This window comes from Caloenas nicobarica, chromosome 3, assembly GCF_036013445.1.
Source record: "Caloenas nicobarica isolate bCalNic1 chromosome 3, bCalNic1.hap1, whole genome shotgun sequence".
Lineage (NCBI taxonomy): Eukaryota > Metazoa > Chordata > Aves > Columbiformes > Columbidae > Caloenas > Caloenas nicobarica.
The window spans coordinates 26,792,912-26,814,757 of NC_088247.1; the positions used below are offsets into that span (position 1 = coordinate 26,792,912).

The 21,846-nt window shown below is 39.0% G+C and overlaps 1 protein-coding gene across 23 annotated transcripts in view; it reads right to left on the reverse strand.

Annotated features, from left to right (window-relative positions):
* Window positions 1-21,846, reverse strand: part of DST (dystonin) — a 307,703-nt gene that overhangs the window by 85,687 nt on the left and 200,170 nt on the right. For 16 of the 23 annotated variants that reach the window (XM_065632844.1, XM_065632843.1, XM_065632821.1 and 13 more), the window contains 15 exons: window positions 21,097-21,330; window positions 19,592-19,744; window positions 16,027-16,260; window positions 15,468-15,746; window positions 14,195-14,740; window positions 11,695-11,871; window positions 9,033-9,156; window positions 7,832-8,040; window positions 7,241-7,558; window positions 6,897-7,063; window positions 6,180-6,336; window positions 5,793-5,919; window positions 3,132-3,194; window positions 1,911-2,146; window positions 116-245 (listed from right to left, as the gene is read on the reverse strand). In XM_065632844.1, the coding sequence (XP_065488916.1) occupies window positions 116-245; window positions 1,911-2,146; window positions 3,132-3,194; window positions 5,793-5,919; window positions 6,180-6,336; window positions 6,897-7,063; window positions 7,241-7,558; window positions 7,832-8,040; window positions 9,033-9,156; window positions 11,695-11,871; window positions 14,195-14,740; window positions 15,468-15,746; window positions 16,027-16,260; window positions 19,592-19,744; window positions 21,097-21,330 (3,154 nt within the window). The remainder of the gene's footprint in view (window positions 1-115; window positions 246-1,910; window positions 2,147-3,131; window positions 3,195-5,792; window positions 5,920-6,179; window positions 6,337-6,896; window positions 7,064-7,240; window positions 7,559-7,831; window positions 8,041-9,032; window positions 9,157-11,694; window positions 11,872-14,194; window positions 14,741-15,467; window positions 15,747-16,026; window positions 16,261-19,591; window positions 19,745-21,096; window positions 21,331-21,846) is intronic. The other 7 variants (XM_065632833.1, XM_065632832.1, XM_065632836.1 and 4 more) reach the window with 1 other exon arrangement.

The window sequence follows — 21,846 nt, forward strand, 5'->3', positions numbered from 1 at the left end:
AACGGTAGGAGGGAGCAAGATATTAAAAATACTAGTGATTGCAAATACATTTAAAGGCTCATAATAAAACAACTTCCAAATCAGACTGAGTTCTAATACAGCTTTACTTAAGTACCTATTTTATCCAACATTTGTCTCCACTTGGATGCCTCAGGAGAGTCAGGGTTCTTCTCCAACAGTTCTGTCACTTTGTCCTTTAGCTCCTGCACTTTATTCGCACTTTGCTTCAATTCTGTTTCAAAAAGCTGAAAATTCAAGTGATAAAATAAATATATATGTAAGAGAGTAAAGAAAAATAGTAAAGTATAAAGTTTGAAGGCCATAATACTGAAGCATGAAGATAAACAATAAATATCTAACACTTACATACTACTTTTCTGCTATGACTCTCAAAACACATTGTAACAGCATATATTGATGGTCAATTTCCTTTGGAAGACATAACCAGACAGATTTAAACTACATTAATAATAACAATTTTTATTAAATTTGAAAAAGTGACAGACCCAGTAGAATTCAAATAAATAAGATCCACGAGGTCCCATCATATCCACATATACTTAGAATCTGTTCTTGTACAGAAGGCAAACTGACTAACACACAGAACGCTTCACAGTAGAAGCAACCCAGCTAGCACCTACAGAGGAGTGCGGTGTAGCCTCATTTACCTCCCTAGAAGTCTTGCTATCACACATGGACTGTTTGTTGTAGATCATCTAGAACTATAAAGGGCAGCATAGCTGAAAGTGTAAACCTAGCAGGAGACTGAGATGACCCAACAATCCCTCAGTCATGCTGTTCTTACAGACAGAAGCGAACAGTCATTATGCTTGGCAAAGGGCTCTTACATGAATATTCTTCAGTAACAAAGCTCGCCCTGTGGAGCTGCATTTTAATTATCCAAAACCCACTAAAATAAACACTGAACAAACCTGTGCTTGATTTAGAACTTCTAGTAAAAGGTCCAACTGCATCAGAAGGACGACTCTTGCCTGAGCACTCAGTTTTCCAACTATATGTGAATACTCTTCTACGACTACACTGGGGGTAAGATGGTCATGTTAGCTTTGCACATTCTTTATTAAAAAATAAGAAACTAGTTTTCTTCCACATGTAGTCTGAGTTTTAGGACTGAAGGGTATCCAAGTCTGAGAAAAGTCAGTAGCTGTTCAAGTTAATTTTTAAGGGTGACCCGTCAAATATAAAAGTAACTGAGTTGAAGCAATTTCTGTCCTTGTTTATCCACAATCACAGGCAAGGAAAGAATTTTCCCTATCCATTACATTTCCCTTTATAGAAGAACCTTTACATGTGCAAATATTGTCCTTCATTGCTAGAGAAGCATATATCTCCAATGCTGAAACAGGACAGAAGCTTACTGCTGATTCAGTGGTTTTCTCATATCAGCTTAAAAGCGGGGAGGAGACTGTTGTGCAGCTATATAACTTAACAAGCATGACAAAGCTGCTGAAGAGAAACACTCCCTTGGAACAGGCATAAGCCGCTGCAGCTGCAGAGACTGGGAGGTCTGTGGAGTGTCAGTGAACCATTGGCTGCAGAAACAGCTTTTGGATAGATACAGCCCTTCAGATCTCACAAGCAATCCAGTATATACCTCTAAACCACTAAGGAAATAAAAAAAGTTTATTGCATAATCAATACAGCCTCACCTATTTAAACTGGCCACCAAAATTATTATTTTCTGGCCTGCACAACTCCCTCCCTCTGACACAGTGGCCCTTTTACTCCACTGACACAGTTTGCCAGATTTGCTTTAAGTCTGACTGGCATGCTTACTAGGATCGTTTAAATACTCTCTGCAACAGTAAGCTAGGCTGAGATACCAATTGTTCAAACAGAATTTACCCAATAACTGCAAGAAAGAGGTTTTTTTTGAAGGCACAAAATACCTTATGTTGCTCAACCTGGGCTTTAACTGCTTCACTATCAGTTGGAGCAGCTTCCCAATCTGATGCAGTTTTGTCCATTTTTTGCAACCACTGCATCATTGAGGTCGATTCTTCCTGAATATTCTGCATTTTTGAAAGCATACTTTCTAGTTCTGAAATCTTTTCCTTCAGTAAAACTCCCAAATCTTCATAACTGTGATTTACATCAGACATGGCTTGTTGAACAGCTGTCAGTTCTGTAAAAGGAGAGATGCAAAAGGCTCTGTTAGAGGTTACGAGCCCTTCAAACAATACTTAAGACTTCAAGAACTACAAAACAATACTCTGAGTTACAATACCTAATAGTTCCCCAAATAAGAAGTCACTAAACGTGTTAGAGTTATTTCCAGTTAACTTTAAACACGGTAACACTACAGCTGAATGACCTAGTGTAAGTTCCTATTTGCAACAGCTTTATATTTCACAGAATTAATTACTTTAATACACACAGGTACACAAATACCACAAATACCTTACAATCTTTCCACCCATTGTTATTTTAGTATTTTAAGGAACAATTCTGTGACACAAGTTACTTATATGACAGCCTAACATTACTGCAACAATATTTTGCTTACATTTATGTACCATTATAAACGTGTTTTATCACTGAGAGAGCATAGCAGGCAGACTGGGTACCAGACAGGCTGTAGTTCATGAGAATGGACACTGCAGACTGGGGACATGGTAGACGGCGATCCATACACACATATCAACTGCCTATGTAAGCTCCTTTGCTTCTCTAAAGGGGTTGGTCACATACAGGGATACAAGTGTATGCAAGATGGGTATTTTTGTATATGTATGTTTGTGTATGTGCATGTTGTGAATGCCGGTGAGTGTTAAAAATTTTCAGACCACATACACACGTGTTAGAATTTTCTCCAAAGCCATGCATTATATTAAAATGGCTATCTCCATATACATTTACAGAAGTATATATGGATTCAGAAAACACAGCCAGATTTGACCTGTCTTCAAAGAAAATATTGAAGGTAGGTATTTTTGCAATTAATTTTAGTATTATCTCCTCGTAAATATCGTTTCCTTACGTGATGGTAATGTGAAATTTCAGTCTAGTAGTGACTGCTACATGCAGATTTATATGCAAAAAGTTAAAAAGACATATTTAACAGTAACTAGCAGTACATCTCTTTATCACATCCTGAAATTTTTACTGACCTTTATTTTTCAGGAAATCATGAGTTCCTGGAGCTCCTCCTTCACCATTTAACATTGTGCCACCTGTGGATCAAGAGAGACCAAGTCCTATGCTTATCCTGGCCTTTTCATACCAAAACCCCAGCATTTCATTTCCTCTTCAAAACAACATGATACATAGCTCTCATTATAACATTAAAGAAGTATCTGAATGCTAACCTTGTAGTAGCAAATATTTTATTTGAACTGTTTTACATATTTTAAGGGATTTTTTATGTTTTAAGCTGCTCTGGCCTGCTAGTACCATAAGTGGTAGCACACAGGCACAGCAGGTAGGTGTGCATATGGATGTACATGTAAGTATGCGCATATGCATGACATATAAGCAGTCCTACCACTTACAATACTATGCTAAATAAACAATTTTATTGGACAAAGGTCTGTGCCCTAGCTGTGAGGCCTGCTCACATCCATATGGCTAGCATCACCTCCTTCCTCTCCCCAAAACGAAGCTGTTCCCTGCTGCTTACTAAGAACATGGCTTTGCCCAGCCATGCCTGGGTATGGCCTGGGAGAGCGCTAGCTGGCAAATCCTCAGACTCTGAGGAAAGCGCTAAACGTTAAACAGCGAAGAAGCCCACTACAGACACCACAACCAAAGGCACTGCTTACTCAGGACACCTTCACCCACCCGGAAAGTGGCTGAGTCCTAATCCTTGGAGGTATAAAAACAACGTAGACGTGGTGCTTAGGAACATGGTTTAGCGGTGGCCTTGGCAGTGCTAGGTTAAGGGTTGGACTCGATGATTTACATGTAAGAGTCTTTTCCAACCTAAATGATTCAATGACTAAGCAGCACCTTACCTCTGCACAAACAGCCCTTTCTACCAACTGGACAAATTCCTCCCTCTTGTCATGAGCAAGCCTTAAGCACGTGCTCCATGACAGGGATTGCAATGTAGAGTCCTTAATGCTACACATGATGTCCTTAATGTCACTCAGAGGCAGCCACTCACCCAGGCAGCTCTACTAATTAAACATAATTTCAAAGCCTCTGGAACCAGAGCTACATGGGCTTTGTAAAACACCATCAGACCACAGAGCTGGGGCACACGGTCAAGCCAAAGAGAACTGCAAGGAGAATCACTTCCCGCTCTCCTGCACATATGTATTTCCAGATGAGCAATTAACAGAGAGAGATTAACGGTCGCCTTGGAAAAGGCTACACAGCCACCCCACGGTACCAGCTGGAAAGTGAGGACCACATTAGTGGCAGCTGGAGGATGGCAAGAGAAAATAAACCAGATAAGAGAGTCACAGGCCCCAGCCAGAGCCTTGTAAATCTTCATGGTCTATTAGCTGGACTCCGGTATTTATAACTCTGATTAAGTGATACACAGTACAGCTCTTGTCTAGGAGGGCGAATACTCTAGTCTGGAGGACTACAGCTGCTCTTATATGCTAGTTATTTAATGATTTTTCTATTTGGATGCATAGGAGCAGTGAAATGAGCAGAGGAAGGAGCTCTAATATCCCACATAAGGTTCCTACATGTTCTGTGAAAGGTTTTTATTTAAAATTCAAAGAAGAATAAAACCAAAAGCAGCTACTACAAAGAGATGTGAAAAAGAAAGTGCTCTGCTCTTGCCACACAGGCATCCTCTGGCAGTTCCCATCCTCCCAGTCCTTTGCAGATGACCAGTGAAGGCCAACACACTTGAACTGATTAGGTCTGGAAATAAATTCAAGAACTGACTGTAAACATGCTTATGGCCATTAAAACGCCCTTGGAACCACATATGCCTTGAACAATGGCTTGAATTATACTTAGCAGAATTACTGGTTTCTCTAAAACAAATTAATATTTAAACACTAGAGTACAGAAAATCATGGAAATAGATTTGCTGTATTAAAACCAGATTACTGTTAAAAAGGATTTAGCTGAAGATCCATACTGGAAACACATTTTGGCACTGGCAAGTCATTCTGGGATATGGAGCTGATTCCCTTCTGTGCTGTTGTTTCAACTAAAATATTGACTAGCATTAATTATGCTATCATATTGGGATGGGAAGGTTCACATAGGCTCACTTTTTAGATAAACCGTGTCCTCATCATCCTTCTAATAAAAACTCCACGACTCTGCAAACCTTTATGTGTGTGTTTGGCATCACACAGAATAGCCTTGTGGCCATGAAAGAGGTCTCTGTGTGGCAGCAAAGGTCTGCAGGTACATCAGGGTTTGCAAAAGCGGGGTTTGTTTTTGTCCTCCCAGCAGACTTGGTGGATATGTAAAGCACTGAGCACTGATCAGAATAAGTTGGTTTCTCATTATCAGAACTTTTCTGGGATGAGGTGAAGGCAACTGTGATATAGTTAATATTGTTCATTTATCAGTGAATTACATACTGAAGTAACAGCTTTAGGACCTGTTAATCATTTACATCAAAGTGCTTTTACACTATTTTGGCAGTGTAAAGCAATCAGAATGTGAACTGAATTACTACAGCAGTTAGTTTAAATGACAATCACAGCAAACGATGGTCAGAACAGACATGGCTAACTGACTTCTCACAAGCCACAATATTCAGAAAGCTAATCCAAGGGTGAAATATTTACATTTTTGTATTAAACATTTTAAAACCTGAAATGTTAGGCTTACCTGATTATACAAATGCATACCTGATTTTGCAACTGCTCTCAGTTTGGCAGGAGAAGTCACAGCAGTAATTAGATTACACAGCAATGTTCCTCTGCTATTCATTTTCTGCAGTTCGGGTGCTTTCAATGTCCATTCATCTTTCAAATTCTGGTTAAGAAAAATAATCATTTGTTCATTACAAAAACAGATTTCAGACTTATAAGATTTAGTGTAGAGAAAGGAACAACCTTGCTACTTGGGAATCCCCTGCAATACATCCAAACATGCAAAGGAAATGGGAATGTAAATGTAGACTATGAGGTCCCTAGTCCCAATTACTGTGACTGCTTATCCCTTAAGTCTGTACTTTTATGTTACCAACAGATGCCCGATTTCCTTCAGCCATCTTCTCATCTACAACATCTTACCAATGTATCTTCCAAAGGTTTCTTTAACTCCTCTGTATTCAGAGAGGGTTGTGCTGCTGGAATTCGTTCTGTCATCTCTTTTATCCATTTCTTCAATGATTCTACAAGAAGCTCGAAATTATCCATTTGTTTCTGACAAGATGATACATCCTCTTCTCTAGACAATTAAAGACAACAAAAGAAATTGAGCACTGAATGTCAGTATTCCTTCTGATAATTAAACCAACAGATACCATCAATCTGATATTGCTGTTCCTAAACTCAAAGAGTCGCAAAACCTAATCTTATGGATGTGAGCTGAATGTTGAAAACCTAGTCTTGCTATTCAGGTAACTTATATGGAAGCTCTAACAATTTCTCCAGTTTTTCTTTGCAGCCTGATTCCAAATGGTATTCTAAAGCAATCTGCACAAGCAGCAATTTATATTCTATCAGTGAAGGGAAGAAATAGAGTCTTCTTAGAACTGACAGAACTCCTGTGAATGGCACAAAATTTGAAGAGATACTTGTCTTTACAGCCAACATTAGAGCTCCTGAACTAGAAAGACCAACTACAGAGGCATTTCTGAATGGAATCTCTTTTTCTTTTAATAATAAAAAAACCCTCTCTAATTTGTGGTTAACTGCAATCCTTTGAGATTGCATGCAAGAGGATAAGTCATCACAACATTCACGTATTATTAGCCAAGGCAGAAACACTTTAATTATTCAACTTACTTTTCCTTGACAGTCTCCTCTACCTCTCTGAATTTCTTTGACAAAGCATTTACTTTTTCTAATACCAATGCTTTATCTCCAGGAAGAGCATGGAATGAAAGTTCTTCAAGAAGATGCTGCAAAACTTCCAGATCCTTCTTATGTTGTGCCAATTCTACACTAGCTTCCTGCAAAACAGGATTACATTCTTCATATTATAGTTCACAATCACTTATTCAAAATTAAATTATTGATTTTAGCTAACCAACCAAAGCTGGGAAACAAGCATGCCTTATTTGTTGTTCAATCACTTAGACGGGTTAGACCAGAAACGTGCAAGATATACAAATGGAGGGGTACAGTACCTGCATATATTGAGACACTTCACTAACATCTTTTCTTGGTGCCTCTGTCTCACTGAGTGCCTGGTTTTTCTCATCTAGAAATGACTGAAGCTTTTCTGACAGATCTTCAAATAACTCTACTTTAGTCTTCAACTCCTCCATTTTCATAAGCTTCGCTTTATGCTTGTTACTTGCTTCAGAAAACCGTCCTGCAAGTTCACTCATCTTAGCTTGCAGTGTGGATGCAGTGGATGGATCTGCCGTTTCCATGAACTTCTTCACTTTTTCATTCATAGTGTTTATACTGCTTTGGCGACCCGCAATGTCTTGTTCTAGCATCTGAAACAAGCAAAGAATACTTTGTATTGCTTATATTAATAGCTAAATTTTAATAAGTGACGCTGGTCCACCATATGGAGCAACAAATGAGTACAGCTACACCATCAGCGCAGATCTAAGCTACAAAAATCCTTATGTGCAGTTTCACTTCATGCAACAATCCTCTTTATTAAGTATTCTGAAACCATTAAAGGTGCCAAACTAAGATTTTCAGCCTTTCTCGAAATCTGAACTATCAGACAAATGTTTCTTCTTTCAGAGAGTGCTACTTACAATGCTTTTACTAATAATATCCTGAATAGCAGCAGAATTCAAAGGCACTTGATCATGCTCTTCAAGACTCTTTTCAACACCTTCCATCCAATCAAGCATTTCATCCAAGCCATCCTGCACGCTCAGGGATCGCGTCAAAGTTATTTGGAGCTTCTCGTTCCTGTCATTCACAGACTTGGATAAATTGTCATATCTCTCCACAATATCATCTGATAAAGAAAAAATATATTTCAATTTCGTCCTTTAGCCAAACTAAGCTTTTAACTCATTTCCCCAGTTCTCACCAGGTAATTGTGAGTTAAAACCTGCCCGCATCAGAACGAAGCAAAAATATCAGCTTTATTAAGTAGAAACACACAAGCAAAGATCAAAATCTCAAACAGAGCCCACAAGACAAGTGAAATGAGGGAGCAGGTTACAGCTGTGCTCCCCAGCTTTTAGAAGCTGGTTCCCATGCAGCTCTAGCTTATGCCAGCTGCTGAGTGTTCCCACGAAATAAAATAGCAGAGTATTAAGATAGCTCTTCCGCAATTATGTCTGTTATTGTTAGAGCTGAAATGTTCTGCCAGGTGGTTCTTCATTAGACCTGCAACTCTTTTATTTGGCAACAAATTAAATTTAATTTTCCCCAAGTCGAGTCTGTTTTGCTCATGATGGTAATTGCTAAGTGGTTGCCCTGTCTTTATCTCGACCCACGGGTTTTTCTACCCTCCTGTTGGGCAAGGGGAGCCAGAAAGCTGCTGGGTGGGCATCTGATAGCCAGCCAAGGTCAACTCATCACAGACAGTTTCTTGAAGTCAGAAGGAAATAGTTCCTTGGCTAAACAAATTTCAAATAATTGCTTGGAAACAGATAGTTGGAGTCATGTTCCTTGAACCTGAACATGCTCCTTCCTACTGGAGAATTTATGTTCCTCAGGAAATCATTACCTCTGTTTGGCATGCCAATCTGTAACATGGGAATTAAACATAATCCCTATTTCTGAAGAAAAAAAAAAAAGACAGCTTTTAAGTGAAAAGCATTTGGATCAATCTAGGAGACAGACCAACAATGAAGTTACTGTGTTGCAATAGCTTATGGCTCAACAAAACATGGACTTGAAGAGTGACACAGGAATGGGGAAACTATATTTTGTCTCTTTCAGTACCTGGATGCAGACACAAGTGATAAAAAGAGGTGTTAAGAAAAGTAGACACTTTACCCAGTGTTTTCTGAATCTCATCTTTGTCTGGTGTCAACTCTCCCCTTGTATCCAACAACACTTCAGCAGCTTTTTTCAGTTTTTCTACAGCAATTTGGTGGTTAGACACTTGTCCCTGAAGAACCTATAAAATTCCACAATTATCAGTTATGCTTTTCAATACAGCTAATAGTCACATATGCAAGGCTGAGATATGCCGTACAAACTAAACTTAGTGTTGGGAATAAACTAACTCATTTTATGACCTCTCTTTATGAAAAATCTTCAGCAGTGGCTATAACTGCTGTTGATCTTCTGGCTCTTGTTTTAGTTTGTTCACCCTCTTTTTTACCTTCTGTTTTACAGTACTTCTCTGACTCAACTGATTTCTCGCATGCAGCTTCAAAAGGTGTCTTTCGACTAATTGTTTTCAAAGACTACTTGTACAGACTCATATACTATCCAAAAGAGAAATAAACGTATTTTTCAACTCAGAATCAGAGAACAATTCAGGGGGAAAAAGAGTCATTAGCAGTAGTTACACTTTCACCATCAGTTGTATTGACAAAGGATCAGGCTGATATTGTAGCGCAAACAGGAATATCTTGAAATAAGATTATCGCCTTCCCAGTTTAGGAACCTCCTGGAGCCAGTGTCACTGATTTTTGCCTGGGTTTGTCATCTAACCGAAGAACACAGGTTTACAGCCCAGCCCAGCCAAGACTTGCTCCACAGTCAACAGACAGCAAGGCTGAATGAACTTGTGCAAGCAGCTTTCTCTCTCCAGTGTATAAAAGTACTTTATAGAGTGAATAGTCATTAAATTATTTCAGGCCTCTGTGCTAGTGTATATGATGTATCCGTTAAACTGTACAGTCAAAATGAAGGAACTTCTCATTTATTTTTTCATGTACCCTAACTTAATGAAGATATGACTCAAAAGGCAATCCTATCTGCCCTGCCAGGACAAAAAAGTCATGTCACTGCAATAAAACTCAGACCCAAAGAAGAATTTTCCTTACTGTACTTGTGGGAAAAAAAAAAAAGAAAGAATAAGTGAAAAGATGTCCCAGAAAACCTTGCATGCTGACAGAAAGCAAGCAAGCTGACGCCAGAGGCACTGAAGAATATTCTGAAGAACAGTTAATCCCCATAAAAAGATTAGACCCCACCATGCTGCCAAGGTCTGTGTCTAGCTGGATTATCAGCTGCATGTGTTGGCTACAAGGGACAGCTTTAACTTGCAACACCTGACTTCTTCAGCAATACTCTTTGTTTTGCTTTCATTAATTGGCTTGCTTTCTTCAGCCTCCTGTTTTTTCCCTTCCTTTGAATCTTTTGACACTTTGCACCCTCTCCCTTCTTCCCAGCTCATATTCATTGAGTGCTCTTTTGTGTGGCAAGTAATCCATGTAGGCGTTACATAAAAGAACCCCAGTACTCACTCCTTTTGTATTACTTGCATGAAAATTGGCATTATACAGGATATAATTCGTTTTGGCACAACGAACAAAAAGTCTAAATGAAGCTTCAAATTGTAATTGGTGTTATTCCTACTCTTCTAGTTCTTGGAAGCATAAATGTACCTAAATTGTTACACTGTTAGGAGTTCAAAATTTACACTTCTACTTTTGTTGTATTACAGCATTGCTGTGATTTGTCTCCTCTGACATGTCAGGCAGCAAAGTGTTGGGCAATTTGAGTGGCAGACGTGGAAGACACCATGTGATAACGGTAACTACTGCTCATATAAGTGAAATATATAGTGCTGATATAAGGGAAACAGTTAAAGCACATAGTATTCCATTGACTATCATTTGACAATAGTAAGTATATCAGACCTGCATGGATACTCCACATAGCACAAATAAAACAGGGAGGAAATAAATGCCCAATCAATAGCCTTGCTCACTGAAAAATAAATAACCTGGAATTTTAATTGTAGTATAGATGTTCGTGTTTATGAAAATATAAGAGTCAGTTCAAAGACAACAGACTGTATGAAACTATAGAAGTCACCTTACACTTGGGTTCCTAAAACCTTCTGTAAATCTACGTTTTACGCAACTACCCAGAGATTTACCTTCACAAGCTCCATCACTTCTTGTCTCTACTAGGGAAAAAATAAAGAAAACGGAAATGGCGGATTTCCCTGCAGCACAAATTATGTCACATTCAGTCTCTGCAGGGCAGACCATACTGGATCCAGCTGAAGCAGGCAAACAGACTGGTCACGTCACACTGCTTACCCAATATGATCCCTGGCATAATGCAGTAACACACATATGTGAATACCAAAAAAGCAAGAGTCTCGGACAACAAATAAAAACAGTCTTCTCTATCAGAAGTCCAATCCCAAACCCTACTCTGATAGTAAACTGTAATCACTAAACCCTTAGTTCAGAAACTTTCCAGATTTCACCCTATCATTTGCTAAGTGATATGAAACACATCTTGCTTTCACCACTGCTAATGGCATCTTGGTCTCCCATTTCTTTTCACCCCAGTGCTTTTCGGATAACAGTCCGAAAAGCTGAATTTCAGAACTATAAAAGTTGCATGTCCGCATACAAGGCAAGAATTCGGCCTGCAGCCACTTGGACTGTATCAGATTATCCTGTTTTTCAGGCAAAAAGCAGTTCTTTTTAGGACAAAAGTACTTCTGCTTTTCAAAGCTTTTCACCTTGGTTTCTTCTAGTTGTCTTTGGAGATTTTTGGGATCCACTGCAATTGGCTCCGACAGTTGTTTGTTCACAGCTATTTCAGAGGCCTGGAGACCTGACAGAAGTCCAGATGAGGCATCTTCATAATGCTGGTATTTATCTACCAGGTCTTTAAGGTTATTTCCAAGGATGCTACACTGAAAGAGTAGAAAATAAACAAGCAAATACGCAGACATTAAACTGTGAGCTGCATTTCATACCAAGGCCATACTTTCCTTCCCGAAATACTGCAGAATGTTTTCCTATCATCATTCTACTGTCTAACCCATTTCTGAACTAAGGCACAGCAGCTGGATGAGCTATGCAGGTGTGACTTAGGATCAATTCACTGATGCAGCTGGGAAACTGGAATCTAACCCATTGTACTAGAACAGGAAAAGCTTTAGGAAGATTTTTTGATCCACCAACATAAAGATTCTTTGTCAGCATTCTGACACCAAAAATGTAGAAAATTAAAAAAAAAAAAAAAAAGAGAAGATACATGTATGTTCATTAACATACAGACAGCAGAGTACTGCTTTCAGAAATGCCTTATCTGCATAGCGAATCCAAAGTGACATGGCTCGGTATGGCACATACGCTTTGCTTTGGTCACTTAGGAACGTCATCTGACCAAGATCCTCTTAGTCCTATATGTTAGCGTACCCCAAAATACGCACAGTGAATCATCACGTAAAAAGGTCAGTGGAACTCTTTCAGTCTTTTTGGAGATGGTTTCTCCAGCAAAAATTGATTATATCAAGTCATAATATTTATAAGCTGTTACTTCAAATATTTATATTCTGAGCCTTCCATACACTGAATTTTCATATTTACATTTGGTACTTGGTCTCCATCTGGTGGGCAAGTACAGAATGCACTCGTTTACATCACCAATTAACTCCAAACTGACTTTAAGATCCCTTCAATATATAAGCATATAAACTCATTGTGAGTGCAAATATATATATAATAAAAACAAAAACAATATAGACATTCATTAAAAGCAAGAAGCATTTACAAAAGGAAAAAAAGGTTACTACGAATGCATTTACAACTTGAAGATCTCGCTTTTTAAAACTCTATCCTTCAAGTTCTTAACAAGACTCAATATGAGAAGTCTACTTTATGTTGGTTTAGCTCTACATATTGTTGGTCCAACATTTAAAGCATGTCTATAATGTCTGTGCTAAATGTATATATGGATAGGATAGAATTTGGCAAGTTGATTGATTTGAGACCACCAATCAAGCCATTAGCACAGGATTTTGATGTGCTTAAAAATAAGCTCTCTGAAAATTGTGCAATGAAATCTCTACATTCGCACTCAAACTAATCCAATAAATCAACTGTTTCAGTGTTCTTATAAGTAGGAGAATGAGCTTCTGCAAATGGAAAGCGTTCTTCACAAACTGTTCAACAGAGTTTACATTGTTTTTGTAATCAAGTGATCAAACCCATGACTTTACAGAATTTACATTTCTGTGCAAGAAAACCTTAAAGGGATGAAAACTCTCCAAGATGGCAACTGCTGCAGACCAACACTGTATCAGTGGACACTGAAGCTCTGCTAAGGAATCTGAACCTATGATCTTAGAAAATTATGAAATGGCATAGCCAAAGCATACAGTAACTGCCTCTTAAATGGTTCAATTAATAACTATCTCAAAAGTGTAAAATTTCAGAATATTATCAACATCGAACAACACTTTCTTTGTTTTTTGAAAACAGCGGAAAAGTCGGCATGAGACCAGTTGGTGAGGTTTGTCTGGTTCTACCAGACAGATCCCATACGTGAACATGGCACAGAGAGCTGCATTATCTTCCCTCTCTAAGGTACATGGAGAAAAGATTTTGCACTGCTAAGTTTCCCATTAGTTAGAGACCAGTCTCAGAGGGTTAAGGATAAAATGTTTATTTGGCAGAGTAATGGAAAAGACTTGCTACCCTCAAATCAGTACATTTTTGCACGCCTAGTGCAAAGGTCACATTGGGACAAACTATTTCAGGACACAAATCAAACTGAAATTTTGAATGTCAATCTTGGCATAGTCTCTTTCTACACTCATTTTATTAGTAGGAAAGCATGTAAATAAGCTCTTGTGGAAAATATCACAAGGAAGATAAAGAAACATTATCCATCTATAAGTCTTACAATTTCTTTCCACCCCAAAATGTTATTCAGGCATCCTGTACTGTCATAAATTTGAGTCTGTTTAAGGCTGGAAAGAGTAATGAGGAAATCTGGTCTGACTTCTCCCTTATAACACAAGGCAAAAAACTTCATCCATTTAGACCTTAAATAGTTTGGCACTTGACTAAGGCAGATCTTCCAGAAAAGCATCTTGTTCTGTTATCTAACTTTAAGAAACAAAGAATTTACAACTTCCCACAATAATTGTTTCATCAGTTAACCTCTTTTCACACAAACTGCCAAATCGATTATAGTAGTCTTTCCTTCCCAGTATAAATAAAACTTACCTGAGTATAGAGAGATTTGAAACGATCTGAAGCACTATCCAGTTTATTTTGCACTTCAGCATATGTAGCTGAAGTATCAATACCATCTTTGTCCACCTTCACACCATCTCTTTTGCTACATGACCTTGCAGCATCTAAAACTCTTTGTCCAGAAATTGTAATATACCGTAAATCACCTTTGTGAGATATAACATCTTCTGAAAAACTCTTTTGCCTTTTCAGTTTGAGCATAATACCATTGAAGTCAGAAGCACCTGCCTCCAAATTTCCAAGTTCTTGTTCTGCCTGCTGCAGCCAGGTTTCAAATTCACTATAGTCTGCATCAAATTTCTCAAGTTCTTCTCTAAGAGAACGAGTCAACTTCATTTTCCGTTCTGATTCAGCTAAAGCAGCCTCATACTGAGCCTTCAGCTCTTTCATGTTCCTTTGCATCTTATCTTTTTCTTCAGGGGAAAGGTAGTGCCCTTGTTTCTCAAGCAGTGCCTGAGCAGACTGAGTTGCTATTATGACAGCCTGCTGCTGCGAAATAATTTTCTCATGTTGAGCCTACAAGAAAAAACAATAAAAATTACAACCAGCACCTTCTCAGATGGTTCCATTAGACCATTATTGTCTTGAAATCTCTGCTGAATTCTATGTAGAAATGATGAGTAAAACAAAGTCCACCAAAATGATAAAAAGCTTTTCTTATTTTCATAATATTGGTTAAAAAACATTTTGTGTTTAGTTTCAGTGAAAGGACGACTCCTGGTCACCATATTTCCATACAGTTTCTGAAGCCTTCAAAAAGTGCTCTGCCCATGTGTTAAAGTCACAGGAAATTAAGATTACAATTTCAGCAAACCACTGTTTGCAGCTCTTGGTAATCAGTGTTCACAGAGAATTGCAGGGGGGTTGAATCATTTGGCTACTACAAAGATTTGTGAGTAAGTCACATAAAGCTTATTAATTGATGTTGCTGCTTTTTGAATTTTATTTACCTTCATTAATTTCTCTCTATAAAAATTAAGAACAGACTGACCATCAGGACTCTCAACATCTACCTGTAGAATATGTCCTTTTTCTTAGTTTGCAGGGAACAACCACAGTAACAGCAAAAAAGTGACAAATTTGCAATACATTCTAACTACTGAAATTCCTACCACTGTATATCACTAACTTCCTAGGGCCTGTTCCAAAGTCTATGACAGAGAGGATGAGATTGAATTCACTCCTGTTGAATGAGGACTGACACATTTAGCACCTAAATGTTGAATAAACCCAGTAACAGTACCTTGACTTTCTGATACTGCTGGTTCAGATTATCTTCTGTGCTTTTTACTAGTCCGTCGACCCGAGTTTCAACGTCTTGCATTTCCAGCAGATTACCATTGACATCGTCCTCCTCTCCTTCCAAAGCCTTCACATCTCCCTCTTCAAAGTGTGTTCCATTCTGTTCTATCGCCTGCTTGAATTTCCGGCCATGCTCTGCTTCTTTATCCACATTTGATAACCAATCCAAGAGATTTTCTATTGTATTTTTACTTTCTTCCAGCTGTTCTATGGCTGCAACCTACATTGAAATTTTAAAGTTTCAGTTTAGAAATCTTTAGGCACTACAAAATATTATATGCAAGCGAGCAATTTAAAATACAGTAAAATTAAATAAAAGGTTTTGATTGACATAGATTTTGTTTATTTTATAAAGAAAATAAATAAGCAAACATCTTATTTGTCATCCAAATGAAATACAATTTTAATCACTCCACAGCATATCAACAATAAGTTGCAAGACTAATCCCCTAAGACACATTAAAAGTTTGAATAAAGATATGAAATGGTTGCCTAAAAACCTTTTCCGTTTCTTGCTTAATTGCTGTTGTCATAGCTTTATCCAGTTCTTTTTTAGACTCTTCTGCCTTCTGGCTAAGGAGCAAACACTTTGTCTTAGCTTCATTCAGTTTCTGTTCAAGAACAGTCTTGTCTTCTTGTGACAACTTTTCTCCACTCTCTTTCAAGAAGGTTTCAGTATTTTTCACAATCTCTGCCAGTGTCTGGGCACTCATTCTCATGTCTTTTTGTATCTCCTTTAGGCAAAAAAGAAAGCAAATAGAAGTAAGTAAATTATTTACCAGATCTTTCCAACTAACTTTATTGGAACTACCTCTGTTCTATGGGCAAGCACCACACTGGTCCTTTCTAACTTTGCAGAGTATGTGATACATTACTAAATTGCAGACAGGATTATTTAAAAAAAAAAAAAAAAAAAAAGGAATAAATGCAACATCTGGCAATGTTGCTGCAGCTAAATATTTTTTTTTAATTTCAAGTCTGCTGGCTTATTCTCCTATTCAGAGTGAGGCCACTTTTTTCCTTTTTTTAACAGCTCAAATATTGTATTTCCATGTACACAGAAGAAAATATATCTTATTTTTTAGATATCAAGAGATAAAGTAAATCTGCTACAGTGTAGTTAGTAAGGGAGTCTCCTGACAAACTCCATTCCATTACTATCCTAACAGAAAGCTGCAGAAAATATAGCGACTGAATAAAAGAGACTTGCAGTTATCTTTCCCAGGTCGAAGTTTTACCATATTTCTTGGTTTTGTTCAAGCCAGAAATGCCATAAGAATATTTTGATTTAATTGTTATCGATCAAAACATTTCAATCTCTAAAAAACATTAATTTTCATAGAGGGCAGGCATTTAGTTTTAGTTTATCCAAAGCAATTTGCCTAGTCCTGTGACACAGTGAGATAAAAAAATCTGCCTCTCAGTTATTTGAACGGAGCTTTAATTATAACAATAATTATGCTGTTGAATACATTCACCCAGTTACTGAAATAATGAAGGGGGTTTTTTCCTTATATGCAGCATAACACTCCTGAAGCTGCAAGACAAAACATTTGGAGCTTATTTTAGACTACAGATTTTGCAGCAATTATAGTTTTGCAGCTAAAACTGCAACTTAACACTTCGGTAAGTATGTTAGAAAGATTTTCCTGGGGACACTATATCAAGACAAGATTCTTCTCTGACAAAGATCTCTGTGCTCCTTGTGGATGAAAGCTCTGACTTGTTCTATAAAAGACCTTTTTTAAGCCTCCACTCCCCTCCTAAGATACATTTCTGCAGTGGTGTCTAAAAGAAATCAGTCAACAAATAAGAACTAGTCTCCTATGCAGTCACAAACAGCTGATGGGAAAAAAACCCAACAAACATATGCTATCTCGGTTCTTCACTCCCATGAGTACCCCACTAGGCCATAAATTCTTAAGACAAGTAAGTGATATTAAGAGGTAATCCAAGGGTGTCTGTATCTTTCAACTGACTATTAAGAGAATTTTGACAAACTAGATGTGTTACTTCAAAGCAAAGCAAAGCAAGATGAATAAGTAAATTAATGCCTTTATAGATTACTAAACCTGATCTGGAGCTCTACAGTATTGTAAACTACTACTAGGAGAAGGAGAAGAGGAAGAGTACCAAGTCCTTTACAGAATCACAGAATGGTTGGGGTTGGAAGAGACCTCTGGAGATCATCTACTCCAACCCAACTGTTAAAGCTTCACCTAGAGCAGATCACACAGGAATGTGTCCAGGCAGGTCTTGAATGTCTCCAGAGAAGGAGACTCCACAACCTCTCTGGGCAGCCTGTTCCAGTGCTCTGGCACCCTCAAGGTAAAGAAGTTTCTCATCATATTCAGATGGAACCTCCTGTGCTTCAGCCTGTGCCTGTTGCCCCTCATCGTATTGTTAGACACCACTGAAAGGAGTCTGGTTCCATCCTCTTGACACCCACCCTTGAGATATTTATAAACATTGATGAGATCCCCTCTCAGCCTTCTCTTCTCCAGGCTGAACAGACCCAGCTCTCTCAGTCTCTCCTCATAAGAAAGATGCTCCAGACCCCTCATCATCTTTGTAGCTCTCTGCTGGACTCTCGCCAGTAATTCCTTGTGCTTCGTAAACTGGGGAGCCCAGAACTGGATGCAGTACTCCAGGGCAGAGGGGGAGGATAACTTCCCTCGACCTGCTGGTCACACTCTTCTTAATGGACCCCAGGATACCCTTGGCCTTCTTGGCTACAAGGGCACATTTCTGACTCATGGTCAACCTCTTGCCGACCAGAACTCCCAAGTCCTTCTCCACAGTGCTGCTTTCCAGCAGGTCAACCCCTAACCTGTACTGGTGCCTGGGGTTATTCCTCCCCAGGTGCAGGACCCTACACTTGCCCTTGTTAAACTTCATCAAGTTCTCCTCTGCCCAGTCCTCCAGCCTGTCCAGGTCTCGCTGAATGGCAGCGCGGCCTTCTGGTGTGTCAGCCCTTCCTCCCAGTTTGGCATCACCAGCAAGCTTGCTGAGGGTGCACTCAGTCTCTTAGTCCAGGTCACTGATGAACAGGCTGAGCAGGACTGGACCCAGTACTGACCCCTGGGGAACCCCACAACTACAGGCCTCCAACCAGACTCTGCACCATTGATCACAACCCTCTGAGCTCTGCCATCCAGCCAGTTCACGATCCATGTCACCCTGCATTCATCCAGCCCGCACTTCCTGAGCTTGCCTATGAGGATGTTGTGAGAGATGGTGCCAAAAGCCTTGCTGAAGTCAAGGTCTGCAACAGCCACTGCTCTTCCCTCATCTACTCAGCCAGTCATACCATCATAGAAGGCTATCAGGTTGGTCAAACATGATTTCCCTTTGGTGAATCCATGCTGACTACTTCTGATAACCTTCTTTTCCTCCACATGCTTGGAGACGATGTTCAGAATGAGTTGTCCCATCACCTTTCCAGGGATGGAGGTGAGGCTGACTAGCCTGTGGTTAACTATCATGAACACAGTTAGCATCAGTCAGGACAGAGTAAAAGCTTACAGGTGACAGGATACAGCTGAAAAGTTAGGTCTCAGTAGGAAAGCAAGGAAACCAAGGAGATTGCAAGCAACACTAGAAAAAACAGAATTCAAACCAAAACAAGAGTGAGGCAATGGCAAGCCTTGCAGCAAAATTCTTCAAAATATTTTGAACAGGAATAAGCGCTCCCTCATACCAGTTTAAAAGTTGATTAAATGATTTTTGCATAATTAACAAGTCTGATTTTATCATATCTAACAGGGACAATCTTCAGCTAGAGATTCATATACCAAATTTCATGCCTGCTCCGAGAGTGCTTTTTGAAACGTCTAGTACATTTTCTAGTGTCTCCTGCTTTGAAAGCTTTTGTTCGCCAGCTGGCACGTACTGGAGTGTATTCACAGGCAGCAGTTTAAATGCACGCCATTAAGCCTTTACTTTTGGTAAGTCAAACAAGTCTATTTTACTCTCCTCTCACATGACAGTCTTGTTATTCAACGAAAAAACCTAGTCACTCTCCTCTGCACTCAGTCTTCTTTATGTGACTGGAACTGTGCATACCTCCTGTTTGGTCTGGTATTGTTGTAGCTCAGCCTTGCTGTCTCCAATAACAAGAGACTCTCGCTGTCCGATGAGTCGATTTTCAGTCTGTGTAAGCAAATCACAGATTTCCTGCAGTTTCTCTTTGCATTCCTGCTGCCGTTCAGCCACATCCTAGGTTAGAGCCAAATACAATCAAACAGTAAAACAAAAATGTCCTCACTTCAGCAACCAACAGACATCCTAATAGGAATTACCTCTGACCATCAATATTGCAGAGCAACCATTTAAAAAGTATGCTGTAAACATGATAGCAGTGGTATGAAGAGCAAGATGAACATACAGAAGTTATGGATAAACCTCAAGTATGTTGTAAGTAAGAGAGACCATGTTTGATGGAATTGCCCAATAGAAGTCTGGCCATGCACATATGTGAAAGATGAAATCTCCAAACAACAGGAATGAAAATCCAGTCTCAACCGCTGAAACCTGCGATAAACACTATTCTGAAAAAAGGATATCAAAACAGAGGTTAGTTGTGATTGTGAATTAGGCTCTTGTTGGTATGTATAATGTTACCTGAATAGAAAATGTTGACTTTTTAAGCAGTAGAAAAGAACAAAACATGCAAGCTCATTATTATTACTAAATTCTAGAAAAGTATCTATGCCTCTCTTTTACTCAATTTTACGTTTCTTTGACAAAGCATGGTAGAAACAAATTGTAAACCAACACAAAGTTCTCAGAATGCTTAACCACCTTTCATTATGCACAAACTGGGGGTTGAGGTGGTGATTCTGAGTCTTAACAGTGCTTCTGTGAGAGAGGAGGAGATGCAGTTACACTGCAGCATCTTATCATCCTACAGCTGCAGCCATGCCAGCTGAAGAGGTAACTGCCCCAACTTGACCCATGGCTTTCCCAGGGCCCACACCTAGAATTGCAAATATCTTAGCTGATTTGCTCATGTTTGTCCCTCTAACCCATCTCAGTCAAAACAACAAACATGGTAGCAAGGATTTGAACAATTCTGGACTATAAAGGCCTAGAAAAAGATCATATAAGCAGACAACCTGGGAAATCAGAGGAGAAAATAAGTCTTCAGCAGGACAGGAGTGATGAGCAATGGTGGGATAGTAAATTCATAGATTAATTACAGATGCAGCCAAAAGAGATCACTGCTTTAGTTATTGATATAGCTGCTAAACAAACACCTGTGAGAAACCTCAAGTAAATTTCTCTCATTGCTAGAAAGAGTAGACCTGGTCACCTCAGCCTGTACAGATCCTAAAGCCCCAAACTATGTCTGTCCATAATCTATTAATAACATGCTGTTTTTGTGACTGTATCAAGGAGAGACAAAAATGACATTTCACCAAACTTGCTCAACACCATCTTTGTAGTAGTATGAATGTATCTGTAGTAAAACTGAGAAGATAGGAATACACTTCATAGTGCATGCTGGTATTAAAATTCCTTGCTCATAGACAAAACCGCTCAGCACACATTTGCACAGAAAGGCAAACCTTCTGATCACCCAGCTCTTGCGCTGCCTGCAACTGAGTCTCTAAAGTTTCCACTTTAGATATTATCGCTTCCTGTACTTCCTGAAAAGATTTCTGGGTGGTATTTAAGAGCCTCAGTAGCTGTTTGCTCTGATTAGGAGAAAGATCTTGGGCGTGTTCAGAAATGAAGAACTGAATGTCGAACGCAGTGGACTCCAGTTGCATTTTTTTACTGCCAAGCTCTGCAGCACTGTTCTGTAAATGAAGAGAAGGAAATGACTAGCAAAGAAGACAAATTCAGTATAAATTTTAAAAAGTATTACTACTCTCTTCTCTTAGCCCCTGTTCCAAAATGTTTTTCAGAGACACTTTAGCCACAATAAATCAAAACTCTAGGTCAGAATCACTCTGACACATTCAGATATGGCATTTCAATTTGAGCATGGTTTGCCTCTGGGTCAGTCCCAGTCCAAGTAGTAGATAAGATGACCTTGAACATCTCTATTTCTTTGCTCTCTCATGGATGTCTGAAAACTGGCTGACCTTCAGCTCTGAAAAATTTATGGCCGGTTAGGTTTAACATTTCTAGGTTCTACATTTGAAGACGCAGAAATGTTAAATATTTACTTGAAAGCATTCCTATTCTTAACTCCACAGCAAGAAGCCCGATTTCCAGCAGTGTGGCAAATTCTGCCCACAGTTACACACTGTGCAGCCCCTATGACATTACTGTGCATACTGGAACCCTAATAAAGCACAGTAAAATAATGG